Here is a 23,604-nt window from a genome sequence, read left to right as displayed (position 1 = left end):
GTTTGATGCGTGTAAGCGAAATGAATTGACTTAACTCACAAACTGCTTTAATTTAGTTAAAAAGATATTTGAAGTTAATCGAGTTCAACTTATTCGAGTTGAGTTGAAATATCAAAAATATTTTGCTTATCAATATTTTTATCTTTCTTAATTATTTATATCATAATTGTATGCTTATTTTTATTGAAAGGGTTATTTTAAATTGAGGCTAGTTGAGTTGAATTTTTAATTATCCTATCGAATTTGAATTCGAGATCATAAAATTCAACTCTTTCAAATGTTAATGCTTTTCAACTAATTCTACGAGTGGATAGTTTTTTCAGATTTCTTGATGAATCCCTACTCAGAATCCCTTTAGAGATACGTGTAGAATGTAGAATTTTATGTTAGTGGGAGATTGATACTTGCATGTATGTAGGGATAATTGATTATGTGGAATTGAAAATATTTTATAATATGGTGACTAAATTTTAATTTTTTTTTAATTGGATTATAAAATTAGATTTTCTTGTAAAAAATGCACACGTGAGAACAAAATTTACTTTTTTATTTTGTCTAAAATATGTTATGTATACATAATTTAATCTAAAATACTACATTTGAAATGAAAATATACATACTTTACAAATTTTAAAAAAATATAATAAATAAAAATTGGTTGACACGTGATAAAATAAGAAAACTCTGATGTTATATATGTATATTGGCTGAATATTTTTTATTGAAATAAAATTGAAATTAGTAATTAGTGATTAAGCTAATTAAAATTAATCATCAAAATAAAATAAAACTTTGTTTGGATAACATGAGAATTAATTATCCTTGCGAGTGGGTTAGCTGCTCATTCAATACAAAGATCGGATAGTCCAGAATTGGCATCAGAGAAAAGTAGGTTAAGTATCAGGGTGGTGCCTAAAATACTATCACATATTTCAAATTAATATTTTAATTTTATTTTGCATCTTACTAGTACTTAATCTGTATTTTTATTTTAGATTAAAGTACTTTAATGTTATTTTGGGAAAATTTAATTTACTCGCCAAACCAGTTTAAACATATTTTTAAAATATACTGGCATACCAACTCTTATACTAGACCTATGTTTAAAATTAAAAATATGATAACACGATCGATAATATGATAACATATTATAAAATTCTACTTAAAATTTAACTTGATTGCAAAAATACTATATAATAATAGTATTCATATGAAATAAAAATTAAAAATATGATATGGAAAAGGTATAAATTATAATCTAGATATCAATTTGAAACATACGGAAGAAATTAGGTAACCCGCGGCCATTTAACCTAAGAAAGATAAAATTGGAGTTAGTTTGGCACATTTGCACCAAGGCTCCCTTAAAATAGCATCTTCTGATGTTCTCACTAGTTTTGATTCTTCTGGTCAGAGTCAGAATTTATAATTAACACAATGCTATATCCAAGTCAATTGATTCATTCCTTCAAACTCAATTTCTACACGCCCTTCGTGTTTATTCATTCGGATTCGTGTCGAGAGCTTTAAAATTTATTAAGTCTAAGAGCTATAACTTAAACGGTATAGACGTTCAGCAATAATCCGCTAACGTTACAGGCTAAATTCATCTCACAAATGCTTTTATTTTCCAATTATTAAAAAAAGTTAGCAATTTAAAGAATAAAAAAGACAATAGATGTTCATTTTGTTTCTCGAAATTTTGAGGTTTTGTATAAAAAGACTCTTAAAATTGAACATTGTGACCTGTTTTATTACTTCATCTGTTAAGGTGATAAAAGAACAATTGAAGCATTATATTAAGGATAAATGTACATATTGGACCCTCACATTTGGTTGGACTTTGAATTTGGACCCTAATGAACTTTTTTTCGATGGAGGTACCTAACGTTATAAAAAAATTCAAGTCGCACCCTCCAAACCTAAAATGCCACATATCCGTTAATGATTGGCAGATGTAAACCATCGAACCTAATACGCCAGCGCTAAGTATGCCAGTCACTAACGGACATGTGACATTTTAGGTTCGGAGGGTCCGATGTAAAATTATTTTATAACGTTAAGTACCTCCATAAAAAAAACGTTTATTAGGATCCAAATTGAAAACCGAACTAAACGATAGGGTCCAATCTGTACATTTGGTCTATATTCAAATTAGAGCTGAGGTGGTTGAAAATTTCCGAATGATTTAGATTTGAAAGAGTAAAACGAGTAAAAATAACTATTTTAAAAAGTAAAATGAACTTTTGTTTAGTTGAATAAAATAGATATATCATTACTATGGATGCTCTCGAGTTGTTTAACAATCCATAAGCTTTAAATTAGTAAATTTGATATTGCTGAAAACAAACTTTTTAGTTAATTGAACAAATTTATTTTGTATGCCATGAAATCTGATCTTCAAAATGCAGGGACTGGTGCTTGTGAGCCAAACTTTTGAATGAAGTTGTTTGTGGTTGCATCATCTTTTGAATTCTAGCCAGGTTACATCTTAATTAGAAAGTCTTGTCACCTCAGTATCTGTTTACATTTTGATTATACTTGATGCTCTTTAACCTTAATTTATTTGACCATTTTGTATATACTAATCTTACATTATGTGCTTATATGCACGTGGCTCGTAATTAACATGAGTTCACTTTATTTTTTGTTTACATTATGTGCTTATATGCACGTGGCTCGTAATTAACATGAGTTCACTTTATTTTTTGTTAAATTAGTATAATATAATAATATTGGTTTATATTTTTTGTAATAATAATGAATCACCTAAATTTTTTATTAGATATAAAATATTATTATAATTATATCATGATGCTTTATTTATAATTATTATTAATAGACTTTTAGTTTGATTAGGAAATGGGATATTTTCAAAACCAATCTACTTTTGGAAAATAATTACAAGTTCTTTGACTATAATTTGCTAATTATAGTTGGTATCTTCTTTTGAAAAATAATTTCAAAAATGATTTTTTTTAGGATAAACACCTCTTCCTTTCTTCTTTCAAACACAACCGCTTTTTTCTCTTTCTTTTTTTTCCTCTCAAATTTGATATCTCTAAACATAATTCATTGTGTCTGCGAGCACAAAAACCGATGTTGATCGCATCAGAGCACGAAAATAAAATTTTATCGTTGTCGTCTTTCTTTCGATGGTATTGTGTTCCATCGTCAATGTCATCGTCTTTTTTTCTGGTGGTGTTATCATGAGTCTGCTCCTTTTAATTTGTACTTCTTTAATTGTTTATTTTTTGAACACAAATTTTATTTTTCTAGATCTAAAAAAATTGCTTTAAAATTTATTTAAACAATTTTTATTTTCTTTTTCTAAAAGTATTTTCTTCTAAATCTTAATTTCAAATAAAATTAGTTTTGATATTGATTTTTGATGATTTTTTCATTTTGAAATTAATTAGGAATTATTACTTCAGTTTTAAATATAAAAATCTGCATAAAAAAAATTTTCTGCAGCAAATTGATATTGATTTTTGATGCTTATTTCAGTTTGGAATTAATTAGGAATAATTACTTCAGTTTCAAATTTGAAAATCTGCAAAAAAAAAATCTGTGAAAGAACAACACTTTTGATTATCATATAGGTATCGCTTGAGGAGCAGATCCGCTCTTTGAAAGAGGAGGAACAGCTGTTGCTCGCTCTGTTCCCCAATTTTTGGGTCGGTGGTTGGCGGCGGTGGGTGGTCGGTGACAGCAGTGGGCAGGTGGTTTGGGCGACGGGTATCGGACGGAGGGGTGTACAGCGGTGGGTGGGTGCCGAACGGTTGGTGGGTTGTTTTAGGTTAGGTTGGATTTGATGGATGGTTTTAGTTTTAGTTAGGTTAAGTGGTTGGTTTTAAGTTTTGTTGGTTTCGGCTTGGTTGGTTAGAATTATTCTTTTTTAATTATAAAGTTCTAGGAGTATTTATTTATATTTGAAATTTACATAATTTTTTGAGCGCCGCTATAAAATTTAAAGAGTTTTTTTATTGTTTTTAAAATTCAAGAGATTTTTATAAAGAGGTGCTAAAATGAGAATGGATGGGTGATTATTAGCCAAATAAATATAACCTATGTTTATGAATTGTTCTTATTAAACTATGACCCCATATAGAGATGGAGAAAAGGCATATAATACAATACAATAGAATCAAAACATACAAACTAAAATGAATTTAATATTGAAAATAATAAAAATCAAATATCAAACTGAACCCCAATATCATAAGTTTGTCCAGCTTTCCAGTCCTGGGGAATGTTGGTCGGAGGAGCAAGCCATGTCTCATCTCCATCCTCACCACTGAATAACATTCTCAGTGACAATGGTCCACTGGGTGGAGATGTTGTTGTCCATACTGCTCCATAACTCCTATCCAAAAGCTTGCACACAAAATTTTGAGTCTGCATACAAAACATAAGTTAGTTATATACACAGCCGATACAGTGTCATTAGCTCTTCTTTTTTCGAGTGCGGGACAACTCGAAATATGCATTAGACAAAAATATAAATTAGCCCTTTTATTTTTTGGGGATATAACTAAGTCCTCTTTATTTTTAAATAGAACAAATAATCTCTTCCATCCAACATCATTAGAAACACTCATTAATAGCTGACATGTCTCTCATAATCATATAGGAAAAAAGTTTAAAAATAATTTTAAAATTTAAAATATTTATCAAAAATTTAAGGGGGTAAGTGTCGCAAAAGTAAACTAAAAGGATTTATTTGTTCGATTTTAAAATAATAAGGATTTAATTGGTTAATTTTAAAAACACGGGGGTTTAATTGTGCCCAAATAAAGTAAAAGGGTTGATCTGTACTTTTGAAAAAACTCGAAAGCTTTTTTGTACCTTCTGCCTAAACATTATATATAGAGTGACAATTTTTAAAAATTGGAAAGTCAAATTGTAATATAATTTAATTTTTATACTCATTTAAATTATTTAGGTTGATTTATTTGGTTCAGAATAGCTAGTATCTATATAAATAAAAGAATTAGATTTTATTAGGCTAGATTCTTTTAGGGTTTATATTTTATAAATATTTTAATATTGTATTAGATAGAATCCAATTATCAAACAAAAACAATTTAAGATTTTTGTACTTTTCTATCGTATAAATTCATTAATCTTACTTGAATTTATTAACTTTCTTATTAATTTAAGGCCAAATCCTTTGAAAATATCAAACCTTTGTGATTTTTGTCAATTTTCAAACTTTTTAAAATTGTCAATATAATCCGTTTTTACAAATTGTGTTCCTTTTATAGTCAAATTCGAATCAAATTGAGTTTCTTGGCAACATAGCGGCCATATATATAAGATTAAAAAAGATTTAATCATAAAAAAATATCAAAAATTTGTGTGTTATGTCACAATAAAAGATTTAATCACGATAAAAAAACCGAACCAATTTAAAAATAGCTATAAAAGAAACATAATATGCAAAAACAAGTTATATTTGATAATTTTAAAAGGTTTGGTCATAACTGACAAAAATCGCAAATGTTTGGTATTTTTTGAAAATTTTGCCTTAATTTAATATAATTTAGGTATAGCTTAATTACTTTCACACACACAGATATGACTGAATTCCGATCTAACACATAATTTCATACAAAATCCACTATTAAATTAAAAAATTGTGTGTCTGGATGATTTTCACGCAAACAAAGTCAAAGGTATAAAAAAAGCTCTTTACGTTTTTTAAAAGAACATATAAGCTTTTTAATTATTATATTTGCTATTTGAGCCCTTAACATTTTTAAATAGTGCAAAATAAACCTTTTAAGCTTTTTAAAAAGAGCACATAACCTTTTTAGCTTTTTGTTTTTGCCACTTAAAGCCCCTCAATATTTTTGTGATTTTATTCAAGCGTGGGATTTATTTACACACTGTTTAAAAATATTGAGAGTCCAAATGACTAGAAAATACTTCAAAGAAAAAAAACTTAAAGCTAATTAAAGTTTTTATATCATATTGAAACATAAGGAAAAAAAATTAATACTACTCATATTTGTAACCTTTGTTCTGATAAATTTATTACCTCACATAATTGGACAGCAGTAATGTCTTTGTTTCCTTGTTGATGCCAAATGACAAAAGCCAAATAATGAGGATGGCTGCTGTTTTCATCTATTTTGATTGTTATATTTTTGTTTGGATAGCTGCATGAAACACTGCATGGAGAAACCCAAAGAATTTAACTTGGTATTAAAATTTTAATTCAAAATAAAGCGATATCGAAAAATTACTTTCTATTTCTGATCAAAATACTTTAAATTTTTTAATTAAAATAACGTGAAGTGTCAATCAATGAAAACGTATTGTAAAAATACTATTGTAAAAATACGTTGCTATGTAAAGCAGCGCGTCAAATGGCGATTGACGTGATGACTAATGTGTATTTTAGAAAACATGAACGTCCTACTTTGATATGAAGAAATTTAGTACGATAATTCGAATATAAAACAAAAAGTAAGTACCATTATGATTTTTAACCCGTTTTCTATTCATTAGATCATAGACTTAGTGCAATACACCAAAACTTGGTAAATGTTTTCCTAATTAAACAGTTGCAAATAGGTTTCTAAAGCAGATTTTGGATGAAATACATTGGGGTCACTATACTTTAAAATTAAATAAGGATATTGAACTTAAAGCTATTTCTTTAAAGTCGTGGAACTTCAAATTTTATTTCAAAAATGTATTTTAAATTTGATTTAATTTTGATAATGTGGTCATTCAAATTTAGAATAATTAAACAATATATGTCATGTTAGCAATTCATATATACGCCAAGTAAGTTAGTATTCATTTTCAGTAACATATATAATTTCGTAACGTTTATTAACGTGATAAATATTCTTAGATTTGATGGTCATATAAGCAAAAAAAAATCGAAAAAACCTTAACCCGCATAATTAAAAAAAAAGTAAAATCTGACCGTCTATATTCAATATCAACGACTCCAAGGGATAACATAAAAGCAGCCGCATCTGGTGTTTGAGCCATCCGACCGAAGGCTTGTTTGGTCAGAATAAAATCGGTGTCATGACTCGAACCACTGTCGGTTATGACGACGGTTACTCCTTTGTCATTGCAGTAGTAACTGTTGCTGCATCTTACCTTGCATTTCAAGCATCCACATCATTACATCAACCGTTTAAACATCAGTCAGACATTATTTTAAATTGTAATGTCTTAGGTTATATGTACCTGATAGCAAGCACCGCATCCAATACCGCCACGGTAGAGATTCGAAGCAGCCGATACATCCCCGCCGTTTAGTGTGGCTCCGAATGTGCCATATCCGCAAGCACCCGCTGCAATTTAGATATCACTTAAATATATAATCTCAGAAATTCGTTCGTTAATTTCATTTAATAATGTCACATGTCATGTAATTAATTTGGTTGACTAGGTTCATGTAAGAATTTCTTTATAAAGTAGCAGTATTAATGCTGCCTCAAAGTTTGGCCTCAAGTGTCTAATTTATAAAAAAAACACGAGTAACTGATTTTAAGCATCTAAAATATCGCATTTTTGTATGTTGGTGACTAAACTTTGATTATTTTTCAATTTAATTTCTAAATTTTGATTTTATTTGAAAGAAAGATTTTCTGATAAAAAATACATACATGGTAGCCGGATTTTACTTACATTTTTGCTTAAAATCTTGACATGTATGCATAATTTGGCGAAAAGCTCTATGCTAAATTGAAATTATATAATTTTCGAAAAAAATACAATTAAAACAATTGCCACATGGAAACATTCGGCTGCAACATCAGTAATTTGACCAAATGTCGGTCACCAACAATAAAACGATAGTTTGAATACATTCAGAATCAATTACGAAAAAGAATACGAAAAAAAAACAAAAGCAAGGTTCTTACAGTCAGTTCCTTGCGAATCAGAATTGGGATAATGAGCAGCTCGAGACGGAATGAAACTGTCGCTAGACGTTGCAGCTTCTGCTACTAGCAGAGCGGAAAACACAAACACAAGGGACCGAAGAGAAGGAGCCATTACGCGATCGAACGAGAGGTTATAAGGTTATGAATTGAGAGAAGATAATATGTTGGTAGTGAAGGAAATGGCCGAGGAAAATAGTATTTATAGGCAAATAAAGCATTCAAGTTATTTAGTTAATTTAGCAGCCATTGCCAAGTTTGACATTTCTCATACATATTATATTCTTCTGACTCTCGGTGGAGTTTTATCGTCATCGTTTTCTAATTCTATACTCTTTTTTATTGCACTTTTTTCTTGCATTCTTGAATTTTTTGACCATGGTATTTATAAAAAAACTATAAGGTGTATTCTATATTATTATTTTACTTAATTGATGAAATTCAAAGGTATATTATTGTCAACTGATTAGTACTTTCCCTTTTTTTTTACTGTAGTTTATTCTGTTTTCACTTTGTTCCATTTTCTTGATTTAGGGTTTTAGTTCCATGGGTCTGGTCCAAACCTAATATTTCCATATCAATTTTTGACGTATGAGATTTTAGGGGCATATTTGAATCTTTTCAAAAGTTGAGCGCTTACTTGATTTTGAAAGCAAATCTTAAGGATATAAATGAACCTTTTCTCTGTAATAAACAACATAAACTGTTGATGTGCAACTCCATGCACTTAATAATATTGTAGTTCTGAATGTAAATTTAGTAAAACTTGTAAAAGAAAAGATCAAGAAAAACATACAAACTAGAAATATGTACCCAAATTGACTTTAGGTGAGAATTTCTCGTCAAGTTTGAATACCAAAATCAAATATTAGGTTTGGACCAGCCTTAGCTGGTTAGTACTTTTTCCGATTTTGACAATTAGGCTCTCAACATCTCATTTATGCATCAAAATTAGGACCTGATTGTTCACTTTTTAAGACATTTGGGGCAATAACTGAATCTTTATGAATGTTGATGGCTTACTTGACCTGAAGTCAAATTTTAAATGCATAAATGATCATTTTTTTCTTTATTATATGACGTGTTGATATGGTATCACATTAGTACTGGTGTACCTGATTTTTAAGTGTAATATTAGGTCCGAGCCAGATTTAAATAGTTATTTTTCCAAATTTAAACTTGCTTTTAAAATTGTCAAATCCGTCTAAACCCGTCTAAGTCTGACTCGTACTCAAGATCCAAACACGACCCATGAGCAGACAGTTGCTAGTAATGTGTTGGATGACAACAAAAAGAAGTATTTAACCACATTAATAAAGTCAAATGATCAAAAAAGACAATTCTTCTATAAAAATTTCACAAGAGCCAATTTTTTTTAGTTTTATCCAATTTGTCTGAAATTGTATAATTTCATTTCAATAATGTCCAACTATATAATTTTGTTCATGTGGAGCCTACGTGGTGTTGATGTGATAATGTCACACATCAGCGCCATATAAGTAAAATTGTGTAGTTGGACATAATTAAAACGAAATCATGTGTTTTAAGACAAATTGGATAAAACTGAATGGTTTGAACTTTTCTTTCATGAAAGATTTGATATTTTTTTAGTCATTTGGCCAATAAATAAATTTGACATAAGTTTGAATAATATTAGGGCTAAAAGAAACCTAAGGTTGCGTCAATGTCTATATCCAAAGCATTATATATATGCATAGAATGTAGAAGGTATTTAATTAGATGATAATGGAGCATATAGATTAGTTTATATCAAGTAACGATCATCTAACACTAGAGCTACAATTAGGTCTTTGAAACAACTTGGTTTTGAAAAGGAAAAGTAACACTATATATAGTTACAATTAGGTGCATTTGCACCAACTTGCCCTCCTTAATGATGTGTTGTATAATAAAAAAATAATCATATCAGCTTAATTTTTTGTGAAATTTAATTAATGGTGTGAGTGCATAATGAAAAATATATTTTTTTTTCAAATAATTATAAAGGTAGTGAGCCTTCATTTATGTAGATAGATTTAAGAGCAAATTAAACGAAGGTTCTTGAGTTATACCATAATTAACGATGTAGTACCCCTTGTTTTAAAATTCTTCTTAATAGTCCCTCAGATTTAATTCTGTTAACTATTAGGTCCCTCCGTTAATTTCGACACTTATTTTCAAACGATTTGATACCCCACCTTTACTTTTGTGAACGATTTGGTCCCTCACTTTTAATTTTATTAAACGATTCGGTCCCTCATTTTTGAACGATTTAATTAGTATCCGAATTTCAGTCCGTTAAATGATTTAATCCCTCAAATTAACAGAAGGATCTCTCAGTTAACGAAACTAAAATTGAGAGACCATTAAATAGACTTTTAAAATAAAGGGTATCAAATTATTAATTATGATATACTTATTTGTCTTTAATGTTTATCATCTGATTTTTTTTTTCTATCATTGAAAGGTATAGAATTTAAAATTTGGTCTTGCTTTTGTTTTTGGTTTTTTTGAATTAAAAGTTAATTTTATAATTATGAATAATTAGTATTACTAACTAAAGGATTAGTATAAATATTAAACTGGAAATTTAAATAATTAAATTAATTGAAAAAAATTGGATTGATTTGAGACTGAATTGTTAAATTAGAAAGAACCACAAATCTAAATTTTAAATAAATTTATAGAAAACAAAAAAAAAGTGATTTTTCTTTACTACCGAGCCTAAAACAAATCTCTCTTTATTCTCAGTGAGATCGGCTTAATATTTGATTTCTTGGCTTTGGAAGGTGTACAGAAACACACATAGACACCCATGTTTCTATGTTAAATGAACAGTGGATTAATAACAAATTTAGAGAAGTTTACATCCACTTTACACTGAACGAGAGTCGCCTCTTAATTGTATAATGACACTTTTCGGAATCGTTATAGGAACGCAATCGTTATGGCATCTCATTTGTTCAACAAATCAATAGTTCAGTAAGATTTGAGATTTTTAAAAGGATAGAGTTATAGTGAATCTAGAGATAGAGGTTAAGTTCGTACAGCCAAAAAGTTAAAAATGAATTAAAAACTAAATTCGGACTGAATAAAAAATCTTAGAACCGCCACCAGTGGCATGACATGTCTATTAATGTGTACGTTTATTTTTATATTTATTTATTCAACACATTATCCTTTGTTTACATTCAAATATGATTTTATAATAATGTTATATCTTATTCTCTATGACTATCAAATTATAGAAAACTACACAAATGTACGAATATTATTATTATTATTATTTTAAAATATGTAAGAATATTATATGTGTTAGAGATTATTTATTGGTAAATATTCATTTAATCGAGAATTTCTATCAAACAATTACATAAATCAATTTTATTTGATTTCATATTCAAAACATAAAATGAATGTATAACAATATAAATCAAATCGATTTTAGTTATTATCATTTTAAATAATTAAATACACATATATTTATATATTTATATATCTATACTATATATAAAAGCACGGATGGGGGGGATAGACAAATTTATTGAATAATCCTTTTTCAGTTTACTATTAAATAAAGGTTTTATAGTCATTAACTAATTAGTTATTTAATTAATCACTATTGTAATTAAAGTTCTAATTATAATAGGTAGCTAAATTATCTCCAATTTAGTTTTTAATATGTAAAAAATAACTAAATTGTCTCCAAATTAGTAGGAATATCTATCTTTTAGTTTGATTGAATTACAAAATTAAAATACTGTTTTGGTCAGTATATTATTATTTAAATTTCTATCTTATTATTTTTAAAGATATTATTAATAAAATTAAGTTAATTATTTAATTATGGTTATTATAAAACCACAAGAAAAAAAAATTCAGTATGAAAAAAAAATTAATAACCGAATATATTATATTTATTTTTACAAAAATTATTAACTAATTTAATACTCCCTCCGTCCCATAAAGATAGAAAAAGTACCCATTTTACAAGAATTAAGAAAGTAGTTATTTATGTGTAACTTGTGATAATTTGTCTAAATTACTCTTAGAAATCAATTAGTTATGTACATTTCTCAAAACCACTCTATTAATTATAGCACTTACAACTCATTTATTTATCTTTTCAAAATATGCATTTAATGTTTTATGATAAGTATGTAGGGGTATTTTGATAATTTTTGACTTAACTAACTCAACTTTTTCTATTTTTATGGGACAAAAAAAAGTGGTACTTTTTCCATCTTTACGGGACGAAGGAAGTATTAATTATAAATAAAAAAGTAATATAACTATAATAAATTTACTAATATGTTCATTGACGAGTTACGTTACGAGCCACGTGCATAGTACGTAATGCGAAACTAGTTGAATTAAATAGCAGGTTTTAGAGGACAAAATGGAGGCGCAGAAAATTTTGGAAAGTGGGAATTCAACCCGGACTGTTTTCAAAAGAGCATGAAAAAGGGAATCGTTGAGCTTATTGAGATAATTTCTCCTTTCAAGGCTAAATTTTTTTTGTTTTTGTCTTACACATTTAACTTTATCTCATTGAATTGTCGTGGAGGCATTACCCACTTTCTCAAGGAAAAATAGATTGTGAGTTTAATTGAAACGAAAAAAAAAAAGATTTTTTGATGATTCTATGATTTGTCGTTTATGACCAAATCTAGATTTCGATTATTATTTTTCTAGCTCTACCCAAAAATAAAAAAACAGACAAGGCAGAAGCAGGCAAGTTTTTTTTTTCCTTGCCACGTGGCATTTATACATTTTAAATGTGATGCGCATGAAATTTGGAAAGAGAGACCCAAGTGCACTGATGCACCTAATACGACTGTTTCTTATGTACAAAATTCTGGAAAAAAAAAAAAAAAAGAAACATTTACAACATTACAAATTTTGGGGAACATCAGACAGAGTTGTCACTCTTTCTAAAGGTTCATGGATGTAATCTCATCCTTGTGCTACCAAACTGGGTCTGAAAGCTTGGCTAGAAATCCTACATCTATGGCAAATGAACTTAGCCGGCACGGAATCGCTGTCAGGAATACCGGAACATCTAGTATGCTGCCACACTCCACAAACATCACACGCTAACATTCTCTCGCCATCGTCGTCTTTAGCACCGCAACTGCAATCAACAGTCCATCGCTCGATTCCTCTCTCCATTCTATATTTACCGATGCCGTTTTTGCCGAGACATCTTCCCCGTATAACAACATTTTCATCGGACCCTAATAAGAGTTTGACCTGGGTGGAATCGTCAACACCACTATAGCCGACAAGCTCTTCACCTTGGAATCTTCTGAACATCAGATACACTTCTTGAAATGCCCTTGATGCTTCAAGCTTAAGATCAGAAACAGTAGCATTTGGGGGCAAGACTATTAATTCTGGAAGCTCCTTTGGAGTTTTTTCTTCCGTCTCATCCGTAATTTCCACATTGCACAAAAGGCTTATATAAGGAAGATTTATGGTTGATGGTATCTTCTGAACCATGTACTCTTTCACAAATTGCTTGCAATCGAGGAGCTTTTCGGCTGAACCAATGGCCAATTCCCTTGTTGATTCAGTTCCATAACTCACCATAGTTTTAGGATGCAGCAAGCACTCGTAAAGAAATTTCAAATCTTGCAAGAGGTTTTCTTCAGATGGACAGGAAATGACAGAAGAACCAACACAAATAGAGATACTATTTGATGGAGGATTTCCGGGCTTGAGCCTGCAAGATTAATATGAAAGATATCGACCATTAACATAATGGACACTTATAACACAAGTTTAAACATAAAAGAAAAATGAGGATTTCTTCCTAACCTCATTAAACAATAAAAATAAAAAGAAGGCCAATAAACCAAAAACCTAATATTTGCAAAAACAAATACTAACTTATGCATAATTTCACCCTCAGAACTTAAATAGAATAGCTATATTTTAAATCTTCAATTCAGATTCTTTCTCTATATATTCATAATTGGATTCTATATAAACATTTAATGAGAATTATACAACTAACCTGTATTCAAGAGCGCCTGAATCAGGATTGCATTGTGTATCAACAATCATTCCACCAGCTGCCGCTTTTCCTCCAAGTTCCTTGAGACAGTGGTCAAGAAGGTCTGGAGGAGCCACTTTGCAAACAGCACCTCTAAGTGCGCGGTAACTAACCCAATTGGACCCAGACACTGCCTTCAGAACCCTAAGCATAGCTTCTTCAACACGTTCTACATCACTCTTACTCCATGAAGAAGACATAGCAGTAACAGTATGCCGATTTTTGTAAGTAGGATCTTCAACCCTTGGGGAAGACTTGTGAGCTTTATGGATCAAACTCATTAAAAAACAGAAAAGATCCCTTATATTTACAAGCTCATGGTCCGACAAAGATTGGTACATTGAGATAACATCCTGCAAACGAGTGCGCAACTTCCTCCCTTGAGAAAGAAATATTGACAATGGTATGCTCGAAAGGGTTTCAACAGCTAACTTGTACGCATCAATAGTCAAAGCAAAACTGCCAGCACCGAATTCATAACCCCAGTCACCATACCAAGGATGGTCTTTAGTAATAGCATGAAGAAGCCTGTATTCCAAGCCATACTTCTTTGACACATCCATAACACTGATCTTTCTGTTCAAGTGTAAAAATAAAATAAAGTCAGATTAAACTAGCTGGTATTGTTAAATAATAACATATGAACAAGATGTGTTTCATGCAGTTGCTCAGATAACTAACATACAAAAAATTCATGAAATCTAATTTGAATTCCACAAAATGTGATTCATACATATACACACATAACTGACAAACAAACAAAATTTGAAACTAAATTGATATGCAGAACAGAACAATTGATTCCAAGAAAAGCTCTTTGACGATTATCACAAAGGTGACTAGATAAAAATTACGTGTTCGATGAACAGAAATGACTTCACCTTAAAATATTAAATCCTCTCCAACCATAATACGAAAGTCATTTTAATTCCATATATTTAGATACTTACGAAAATAGGATACACATGATTATTTCCTATATCCACAAATTTAAACTCCTCATCTAGAGAAAAAAAAATCATGTGTAACTATAACATAATGTATACTGAGAATTCAATACAAGCATGACCGAGATTGAACAATTCGTCACGGAAGCAGTAAGAAACACAAATTGCAATAAAGAACCTAACCTGACTCCAAGAGTTTTACATAACCGATCCCAAAAGTCCATAATATGACATCCAGAAAGGATCCGGGAGCCCCCTTCTCGTCCATTAACCCTAAGAAGGTGACCATAACCATTAGCATGGATGACACCATGCAAAAGATGACTAGTGTCTTCCAGCTGGTGATACACCCAATCCTCGACATCATCCGTGGTTGTCACATGATTGCATGTTTTACATCTGAAAATGAAGGACAATGGCCAATATGTAAGATTATTATTGTATCTCTCTCACCCCCTCAACAATCCCAGAAGTGCACCATACTCAATGAGTGAGACAGCTAAATGCATTGACAAAAAGAAAAAATTTTGCTTACAAATTGGATAATTCCCAACATACTTTTCATTGACTTACCTCAACTCAGAGACATGAACAATATCTCCACAGCATGTGCATGGTTTATGATACCCACCAATAGAATTACCATCTGCCTTTATAATAAAATGGTATCTTTTACTGCAAACCGGATGCCCACTCCAGCCTATAAACATGTTTTATGCGTTATTTTCCGTGAAAATAATGTCGTTTTAGTCGTTTTAATTACCAAAACAATATGATATAATACAATTGAGCAATATATGCACAAAATAAAAGATTGAGATATATGGTGCCACGTTTTTTAAATTATACTTAAATTAAAAAAAAAAAGCGAAAATATTTTACGATAAATAAAATTAAAAAATAACTGACCAACAACACGGCACTGATCACAGTAAACGGATCTAGATCTAGCGACATCCTCCTCAACAATATCCAACGCCACAACCGCCGGAGACGACGAGTCAGACTCAGTAGTCAGATCGCCGACTCGGAAGGCGATCTGCCACGTCATCAGATGCGGAAAAAGAGCGGAGGGCGGAGGGAAAATCGCGTGCTCCATTAACAAGGCCTTAAGGTTGGATCTGAACGGACCTAGCCGTGGAGGAGAAGACGGGAACGTCAAGAAATCGCAGAGATCGGCGGTGACTCGTCGTTTCATTCTTTTTAATGGTCTGGCGCTGTCGTTTACAACCATTGGGTTCCGATGATCGGAATCGGAGGGTGGGTTTGGATGTTATTATATTGGGGGAAATTGAGAGATTAATTTGGGGATCTATCGGCGGATCTAACGGAGGACGAGCGTTTTGGTCAAAAGTGTGAGAAATTAGGGTTTGCTGTTTGTTTAATTGGGAACTGTGAATTCATTAACGACGACATCATCATTATCACCGTCTCAATAACTGCTTTATCCTTTTCTCTTTATTATTTCTTTATTTCTTTTATTTAGTTTAAATAAAATAAAAATGGCAAAATCTATATAGAAGTTCCTGTATTATACCATTTTTATTCTGAAAGTCCTTATACTAATTTTTTATTTTATTAATCCCTCTACTTAGGTCCTTTTTTGATTTCTTTTCAGTCATTCAATTTACATTTTTTTTTCTAGTCACAAAAACGGGCATAAAATTTAAAAAATTAGATAAATAGAAGAACTGGACAAATAAAAAAAATAATATAAGGAATTTTGAAAAAAAATGATATAGTAGTATAAAGACCTCTGCATGGGTTTAGTAATAAAAATTTGTTAATTTGCAATCATCAAATGTCTTAATTGACCCTCAACAGTGGTCTTTTACAGCTTATATTCGTCGATAGTCCCTGACTTTTAAGCCTTTTATCACAACCGTTTCTAAGTTTCAATTTTAGTCCAAAAACTCTCTAATCTTCAATTTGTAAATAGCAACTTTTGTGTTAAACTATACGTTTTAACATTTTTAATTTTGATATAAACAATCAATTGGCATATAATCGTTTCTAATATTGCTCCAAATTTATATGCAGTCTATAGACGTTTACCGAGTGTATTTATGTTGTTTTTAAGTATTAGACAATCGCCTGTCCTTTTAGACAATCGTCTGTCACTTCAAAACTCCATGTTTAAGCTGCAATAAATCAAAAAATTGTGAACGGTAGACGAGGGCTTAAACGATCGTCTACCTAATAGATGATCGTCTATAACAGAAAGACGATCGTCCTGACTAGCTTGTTTTAAATTCTTGAATAGTCGCTAATTCTGAGTTCTTCAAAGACAAAATAACGGGATTATTCTTCATCGGATCTATGGGACTTATCCACATCAGTAAGGAGCCTTTAAATAGGAGTTCTATTTCTTTTGGGGAAGATAGAACAAATATAGCAAAAAGCAAAAAGCTCTCTACAACATTCTTTTTGTCAATTCCTCTTTTATTGTGCATCAGTTGTGTTAATCATTGATTGCTTATTATTTGTTTCCTTTTGTGGGTTATTTGATTTAGCCTTTTAAAAATCAAATTCTTGTAAGTTATGGGTTTAGCTTTGGAAAAACTCCAAATTGGGTGTTTTTTTTTTGCTTTAAAGCACCATTTTTGTAACTTGTAATCAAGTTTTTTTAGTAAAAATCTTAATCATTGATTGAGTAGTGGATGTAGAATAGTGTTATCCGAACCATTTTAAATTTGTGTTCTTCTCTTAAACCTTTACCTTCTCAAATCCTTTCTTAAATAATTTTATTTGGCCACTAAACATAATTCACCCCCCCCCCCCCTCTTAAGTATTTCAATTGGTATCAGATTTTTGTTGCTCACTTATTGCTTAATTGTGAGTTAAATCTTGATGTTACCGAAAATTTCACTCATAGTCTTCGTCCCTTCTTTGATGGAACGGATTATCCTAATTGGAAATTCCGTAGGGAAAATTATCTTGATATGGATGATGTGTTCTTATGGCACATGGTTCTTGATGGTTATGTTGCTCCTACTCAAGAGAAGGATGGTGTTGTTATACCTTGGCCAAGAAAAGAATAGACCAAGGATCATATTCAAGCTAATGCTCTCAACCAGAAGGCTATTTTGTGATTTTTCTTCTTTGTGTAGAGGGGAGCAAGGAAGGGTTCAACGTTGCACAACAGCTCATGATATGTGGAAGATTCTTGAGAACTATCATGAAGGAACGGTTCAAGTCAAGAACAAGAAGGTTGAGCTTCGCATTGGAGAATATGAAGGTTTCAAGAACAAGTCAAGTGAGAATGTCACTGATACCACCAATAGACTTCTTGCTATTACTACTAATCTCAAAAAGCTCGGTAAACATTATACTCTTGGTGAAATCAATGGCAAAATTCTTTGTTCATCCACATATATCCTCTTCACTAAGGACAACAGTGAAGTCTCCTTAAACAAACCAAGCTCCTGCAATGTTTCTGGACATCTCAATCAACTTCTTCCACAACCTTTGTCTCTCCAAAATTTGGTTAGAACCATATATGACAGTCCATAAAAAAACTATATCCCTTTATATCTATTTTACAGTGAATAATCAACTGATCAGTAGAGTCTAAACAGTAAAATTTCACTTTCAAGCTATCAAACATAACCCAAATCTTATCAATATCTGAGTAAACATAGTTATCAATAAGGTTCCACCCCTGAAGATTTAACTTCTTCCAAATCTTATCTCTATAACTACTTCTAATTGTAGATTCCAAAATGTCAATACGAGCACAATTTCTTCTAGCAAGCAGATTTTTTAACTTCAGCTTGCTTCAGGGACTTATTAAGGCCCTTAATATTCTAAGTAATGAAATTCATTTACCTTTATCTAAAGGCTTTTTTTTTTTGATAGAATTATCTAAAGGCTTAGTTAGCCTTCTGACAGGTATTTTATCAATATCAAAAATTTAAAAATACATGAACTTTTAACTTCACTCTTCTGAGATTTGTCTTTAACTCCATCTCTGGTTTGTAGCTTGTTCTTCTGCTTTATATTAGTCACTAGTTGAAAACCATCATCCTACACATTAAGGGGAATATTACATTGTTGAGAATCTATAGTCACCTCATCAAACTATTTTTTCTTTCTTACAACTTATACTATCTCTATCTCTTTAACCTCTCAATTATCAATCTTAACTAAATTTAATTTAGGGGGAGTATTTGAAATATTTTATTATTTAGCATTTATTATTTTGTACCTATATTTAATTTTAATTTAATCAAAGAGTTAAGTGTGAATAAATGTGATTTATTTATAATATTATAAAATAATTTTACAGACAATAATATTTAAATTTTATAACCATTTATTTTTTATGATAGATAAAATATTACAATTATACATTTGGATGAATAAGTGTATAATTGATAAAAAAAAGTATAAAATATTAAAAATTAAAATAATTTTAAATTTAATAACTCTCAAAATTGCAAATAAAAGAAGAGTGTGGAGAAAAAAGAGTAGAATTTTGTTAGATATTTTAATAGAAATGTCAACTAAATTACCAAAATACCACGTGTTATCAAATTGATTCGACGCATTATGCCAACTAACAGTGCCAGGTGACCAATTCGGATCTAACTTATTATTATTCTCTGCCACATCTATCTATTTCTCTTCAAATTTTAAACAAAAAAACACACAAAAATATGACAGTTTCTTCCGATGAAAATTCCGTTGATACGTAAGTCTCCGATTACGACATTTATTTTGTTTTGTTTAATTGTTTGATGATTTGGGTTTTTCTTTCATTGATTATTTTGTTTATTTTGAGTTCTGTCAGAATTCTGTTGCTGATTCTTTTTAGTTTGTAATAAGCTCATTTGTATAATTTTTCTCAGATCATTTGTTTCAGTTTATAATTTCCATATATATAATTAATCCATTTCATAAACATGATTATAATTTTTACTAGCTATCAAATTACCCATATCTATCTGTGACATGATTCCTGCATTCATGTCACAAACGGGCCCGAAACGTTTTCGGAGAGTTTCCAAAACGGGGAAACTTGTCTTGTTTCGGAAACGTTTCAGACACGAAACTTTACCTTTTACATGGGAAACATTTAAAATAACTCCGTTTCGCCTTATCCAAGTGTTCTGTTTTCCTATGTCCATGTCCTTGCCCGTTAAAATGACTGTCTTAAAGCTGCTTTCTTGCAGAAAGTACAAAAAGAAATTTTCTATTTCATTTCAAATTAGTCCATATTTGATTGCTTGTTGTGCTTTTTCTATGAGTTTTCTGTTTCTAAAATAGCAATCAATTTTATCCAGGCTTTTTCATCACCATAATTATTGAAATTTAAGATTCATTTTTTGTTGGAAGCATAGTATTGTTGAATGAATTGATTATAAAAAGAGGGTTTTGTTCGCTCACGATTTATATTCGATTTGCTTATATTTTTACAGCTTTTGCTCTTTATAATTCCGCTGCAGAGAGACCAATTATAAGTAGTAAAAATAGGTTAGTAGTAGCTTGAACTTTGAGGGAAAAGGTGATTAGTATTTGAATTTCATGTTTCAGTTTTATATGTTTCCGAACTAATAAATGGACTGGAACTTTGGACATGATTTTGACTGCATACATAAATCATTATTCGCTTCTTAGACATATGAAATAAATTTGTAGTTGGTTCATAAGTCTGAAGTACTGTGCAATTTATCTCCTTTTACTTGTTCTTTACATTCAAGTTTGTTTTACGTTCCTGTAAACCAGCACTCTCGACATGCCTCTGTAAATTGTTGAATCCGATGCTGAATAAAAATCGATGTATAGTTTGAGTTTCAGTTTTATGTCAGACCTCTCTTGGCACCTTCCTATTATTCTTGAGTTGATATATCAGAAGCAAAGGTGTATCATGAATGTGGTTTACCAATTACCTTGCTCAATTATTTCGAGACGATTGTGAAGTATTATTTGGAATCGGAGTAGAACTTGTGTTGTTTTCAGCAATTGTTCTTCCATATTGTCCAAGGAAAATGAAATTTCAAGTATTGGAACAAGGTTAGGGATCATTTGTGCATGTGAAGTTCATGCCTTTGGAGTGTAGAGTGAGATTGTAATAAGCATGGAGTTATGGTCTGATGAAACCAATAGTAACAAACTATGTTGCATGAAAACTTTCCCAACTTATGTTTTGGCGTTTTTGTTTTTATGTCCAAAAACGCTTCTGAAACTCCAAAATTCCATATTTACAACTTATTCTTGTAAACTATATATTATTTCGCTGTTTCTTGTTTTAGTGTTTTCCATTTCAATGTTTTTGTTTACGCATTGCATAGTTGACGAATTCAATGAACATGCAGTGTGTATTGATGATACTATCTGATTAGAAAACAACCTATCTTAGGAGCTCGAACATATAGTTAGCAGAGTTCTCATTTGGATTTAGGCCTTCTATTTTTTGGATTCTTCATCATGTTGAATGTATAAAGTTTTGTCTCTGATTTTGGATGCAGTAAAAGCTCTCTTTCCAAGCTTGCTCCGGTAGAAGCTGTATTATTTGATGTTGATGGAACTCTATGCGATTCAGATCCCCTACACTACTATGCCTTCCGTGAAATGCTTCAAGAGGTAATGCAGCTCACTGCTCTTCGTATTCTTCTTTTTCCCTCCATTCAATTTTATTTTTCAGAGTAGTGAATGTGTTAAGTGGAAGCTTTTTTGATAGGATATAATGTTTTAATCCAACAGATAAATTTCAATGGCGGTGTTCCAATCACAGAAGAATTCTTTATTCATAATATTGCTGGAAAGCATAATGATGATATTGCTGTACTCCTTTTTCCTGATGATGTCCCGCGCGGCCTACAATTTACTGTAGATAAGGAAGCTATGTTTCGGAAGTGAGATTTCAGTTTCCTTTTAATATAGAAAAGGAAGAACATTTTTAAGTACAATCATTAAATAACTTTTTTTTCGGTGCGAAAAACAGGTTGGCTACTGAACAACTGACAGCTATCAATGGGCTATATGAAGTAAAGAAATGGATTGAAGATCGTGGATTGAAACGTGCTGCAGTTACTAATGCTCCAAGACTGAATGCAGAACTTATGATTTCGAAGCTTGGACTTTCAGATTTCTTTGAGGTAGTCATTATTGGAGACGAATGCGAGCATGCCAAACCACATCCAGAACCCTATTTGAAGGCTCTTGAAGTGCTGAAAGTTTCGAAAGAGCACACCTTCATATTCGAGGTCTGCCTCTATTCAGTCTAATAGCTTCCAAAATTTGCTTTAACTTGCTATATACTACGGAAAATGAAATGCTAAAACTGAAAACTGCAAAATGTCCTTTTTTTTACAAGAATAGGTTATAAATATCGAGTTTTAGAAGCATTTCTAGATACGGAAACGAAACGCCAAAATCTAGGATTCGAGGTAACAGCTTTATTATTGTCAACTTACTACTGTAACTGTTATTTTTCTTGGTAGGATTCGGTTTCTGGGATAAAAGCTGGAGTGGCGGCAGGTATGCCTGTTATCGGTCTATCTACCAGAAATCCCGAGCATTTACTGATGGAAGCGAAACCTACATTTCTTATAAAAAATTATGAAGATCGAAAATTGTGGACAGCTTTGGAAGAACTTGACAAGAGCGTAGGTGCTGGAGTGCCTACTGCTTGAATTCATCACATATGTACCTGAATAATTTGATTGCAGTAGAGTGGTATAAAATGCTAAAGTTTTTTAAGATTTGATATTGCAAATCAAGGACACATATGAATTGATTGAAACTTGGAAGGTGTAATTTTGAAGTATTTGACTATTTAACTTCAAAATATAGATTCATCTAAAAAAAGTTCAAACTATAGTTCATTCTCAATTTCCATGAATTTACAAAATTACCCTTTGAACTTAGATTTTTTTCCCCGTTGTGTGCATACTGAGTACATTAGTTGCAATCTGCAATTTGATTTCCCTTTCGTATATTGCAACATAAACTATGAATTTTAGCGTCTTTTGCAATTTTAACAAGAAATTTTAATTTTAACAATTTTTTTGACTCAAAAGTAAATGATTAACATAAGCAGTTTCGGTATAATGTTTGAGCATTAAAAAGGCATAGAATAAACTCGCATAATAAGTCGTCGAGTAACTTTGTCCATTGATACAATAGCTTGTAATTTTCAAACGACAAAATAAGAATAGAACATTTGCTTGAGAGTATCATCATTTCACCTTGAATGACTCACTCGTTTAAGAAAGTCATTATGTTTGTATTGTTACAATTCACACTTCATTATTTTGAAGTTTAGCCTATGACAAAAAAAAAATTGGAGTTCTTGAGATCTAAGCATGTTTAACATCCTCCTTTTAAAATAAATATTGATCTGGCCATACGAAAAAAAACTTTTAACAAAAGATGAAAAAAGGGCAACTTATATATATATATATATATATATGTATATATATATATATATATATATATATATCAATGAATATAAAAGTCCAATTTATTATAAAAATATCCCAATTTTTTTTGGCTTTTTTCAATTATGGTCCATATTTTGAAGATCTTTAATTTTAGCTCATTTCTTAGTTTTCAGTTTCAACTATAGCCATTTATTTAAATTGCACTGGAGAAATGTTCAAATATAAGAAATGTCAGCTAAATTTGTTTAAATTGTAACTAATGCTCCAAAAGCGAATTCTAAATTTGTTTAAATTTTACG

General features: G+C 30.6%; 3 protein-coding genes across 3 annotated transcripts; 1 reads left to right on the top strand and 2 right to left on the bottom strand.

Moving 5' to 3' along the window:
- Positions 1-4,058: 4,058 nt before the first annotated feature.
- LOC126680114 (expansin-like B1) lies at positions 4,059-8,223 on the bottom strand. The gene is made up of 5 exons (XM_050375167.2): positions 7,896-8,223; positions 7,216-7,322; positions 6,944-7,125; positions 6,044-6,176; positions 4,059-4,398 (listed from the first exon to the last, which is right to left on the bottom strand). Exons 1-5 carry the CDS (start codon positions 8,026-8,028, stop codon positions 4,195-4,197), a joined length of 759 nt encoding a protein of 252 aa, XP_050231124.1. The 5' UTR covers positions 8,029-8,223; the 3' UTR covers positions 4,059-4,194.
- Positions 8,224-12,635: 4,412 nt separating this feature from the next.
- On the bottom strand, positions 12,636-16,362 carry LOC126682209 (PHD finger protein At1g33420-like). The gene is made up of 5 exons (XM_050377806.2): positions 15,828-16,362; positions 15,492-15,618; positions 15,102-15,317; positions 13,933-14,547; positions 12,636-13,638 (listed from the first exon to the last, which is right to left on the bottom strand). The coding sequence occupies exons 1-5, from the start codon at positions 16,150-16,152 to the stop codon at positions 12,870-12,872; spliced, it is 2,052 nt and encodes a 683-aa protein (XP_050233763.1). The 5' UTR covers positions 16,153-16,362; the 3' UTR covers positions 12,636-12,869.
- Positions 16,363-19,481: 3,119 nt separating this feature from the next.
- Positions 19,482-22,754, top strand: LOC126679768 (haloacid dehalogenase-like hydrolase domain-containing protein Sgpp). Its single transcript, XM_050374746.2, has 5 exons — positions 19,482-19,611; positions 21,389-21,503; positions 21,624-21,775; positions 21,865-22,126; positions 22,364-22,754. The coding sequence occupies exons 1-5, from the start codon at positions 19,577-19,579 to the stop codon at positions 22,553-22,555; spliced, it is 756 nt and encodes a 251-aa protein (XP_050230703.1). The 5' UTR covers positions 19,482-19,576; the 3' UTR covers positions 22,556-22,754.
- Positions 22,755-23,604: the final 850 nt, after the last annotated feature.

Source organism: Mercurialis annua, linkage group LG5, assembly GCF_937616625.2.
Source record: "Mercurialis annua linkage group LG5, ddMerAnnu1.2, whole genome shotgun sequence".
In the NCBI taxonomy this organism is placed as follows: domain Eukaryota; kingdom Viridiplantae; phylum Streptophyta; class Magnoliopsida; order Malpighiales; family Euphorbiaceae; genus Mercurialis; species Mercurialis annua.
Note: the sequence above shows the minus strand (reverse complement) of the source record. Positions and strands in the feature narration are given on the sequence as shown.

What these genes read in the sequence shown, in the direction of transcription:
- LOC126680114 (XM_050375167.2), bottom strand. Translation starts at nt 8,028, where the DNA reads ATGGCTCCTTCTCTTCGGTCCCTTGTGTTTGTGTTTTCCGCTCTGCTA. An exon ending in GTTGATATTGAATATAGACG is followed by an intron (nt 6,177 to 6,943) that starts GTCAGATTTTAC and finishes TTCTCCATGCAG; the next exon opens with TGTTTCATGCAGCTATCCAA. An exon ending in CTGCTGTCCAATTATGTGAG is followed by an intron (nt 4,399 to 6,043) that starts GTAATAAATTTA and finishes TTTTGTATGCAG; the next exon opens with ACTCAAAATTTTGTGTGCAA.
- LOC126682209 (XM_050377806.2), bottom strand. Translation starts at nt 16,152, where the DNA reads ATGGTTGTAAACGACAGCGCCAGACCATTAAAAAGAATGAAACGACGA. An exon ending in TGATCAGTGCCGTGTTGTTG is followed by an intron (nt 15,619 to 15,827) that starts GTCAGTTATTTT and finishes ACATGTTTATAG; the next exon opens with GCTGGAGTGGGCATCCGGTT. An exon ending in TCAGGCGCTCTTGAATACAG is followed by an intron (nt 13,639 to 13,932) that starts GTTAGTTGTATA and finishes TTAATCTTGCAG; the next exon opens with GCTCAAGCCCGGAAATCCTC.
- LOC126679768 (XM_050374746.2), top strand. Translation starts at nt 19,577, where the DNA reads ATGACAGTTTCTTCCGATGAAAATTCCGTTGATAC. An exon ending in TCCGTGAAATGCTTCAAGAG is followed by an intron (nt 21,504 to 21,623) that starts GTAATGCAGCTC and finishes TTAATCCAACAG; the next exon opens with ATAAATTTCAATGGCGGTGT. An exon ending in AGCACACCTTCATATTCGAG is followed by an intron (nt 22,127 to 22,363) that starts GTCTGCCTCTAT and finishes TTTTCTTGGTAG; the next exon opens with GATTCGGTTTCTGGGATAAA.